The sequence below is a fragment of the Geospiza fortis genome, unplaced genomic scaffold (assembly GCF_000277835.1).
Source record: "Geospiza fortis unplaced genomic scaffold, GeoFor_1.0 scaffold261, whole genome shotgun sequence".
NCBI classification, from domain to species: domain Eukaryota; kingdom Metazoa; phylum Chordata; class Aves; order Passeriformes; family Thraupidae; genus Geospiza; species Geospiza fortis.
Window position 1 is genome coordinate 297,738 of NW_005054578.1, and position 552 is coordinate 298,289.

Genomic DNA, 552 nt, shown 5'->3' on the forward strand with positions numbered 1-552 from the left:
CATGGCTGCGGCTTGGGAGCATCTGTGGGGTGCTTGGGAGCATAGCCCACACGCATCCAATGTCCCCCGTGTCCCCAGTCCCCACAGCAAGGCACACACAGAGCTGGCCCTGCAGCCCGGCACGGGCCCACACCTATTTACAGATATGACAGATAAATTACAGCACTGTGCACAGGGACTCAAAGGTGCACGAGGAAGCACCACAGGACAAACTCCCACCCCTACAGATCCCCCTGGCCCCACAGTTCTCCTTTCCAGAGGTCCAGGTCCCCCTTGCCTGCCTCACTGTGTCCGTGTGCCCAGGCACCAGGGGAGGACGGGGCAGGGCACGGCTCAGCACAGCCCTCCCAGCTGGCTGCGGGCTCAGAAGTGGCTCTCGGCCGTGGTCTCAGGGAACTCGTAGCAGTGGTGATGGCCCCCGAGGGCGAGGCGCTCGGCGGTGCTGCGCCCGCTCCTCTCCAGGCGCTGGGAGCCGGGCTGGGGGCCCAGGCTGCGCCCCAGCCCGTTGGTACAGCCACTCACCAGCTGGTGCTTCTCGCAGGCGCTGCCGCG

General features: G+C 66.3%; 1 protein-coding gene across 1 annotated transcript in view; it reads right to left on the reverse strand.

Moving 5' to 3' along the window:
• Positions 1-363: 363 nt before the first annotated feature.
• Positions 364-552, reverse strand: part of GCGR (glucagon receptor) — a 3,647-nt gene continuing 3,458 nt past the window's right edge. Inside the window, 1 exon segment of the mRNA XM_014310718.2 lies at positions 364-549. Within this exon segment, the coding sequence (XP_014166193.2) occupies positions 364-549 (186 nt within the window).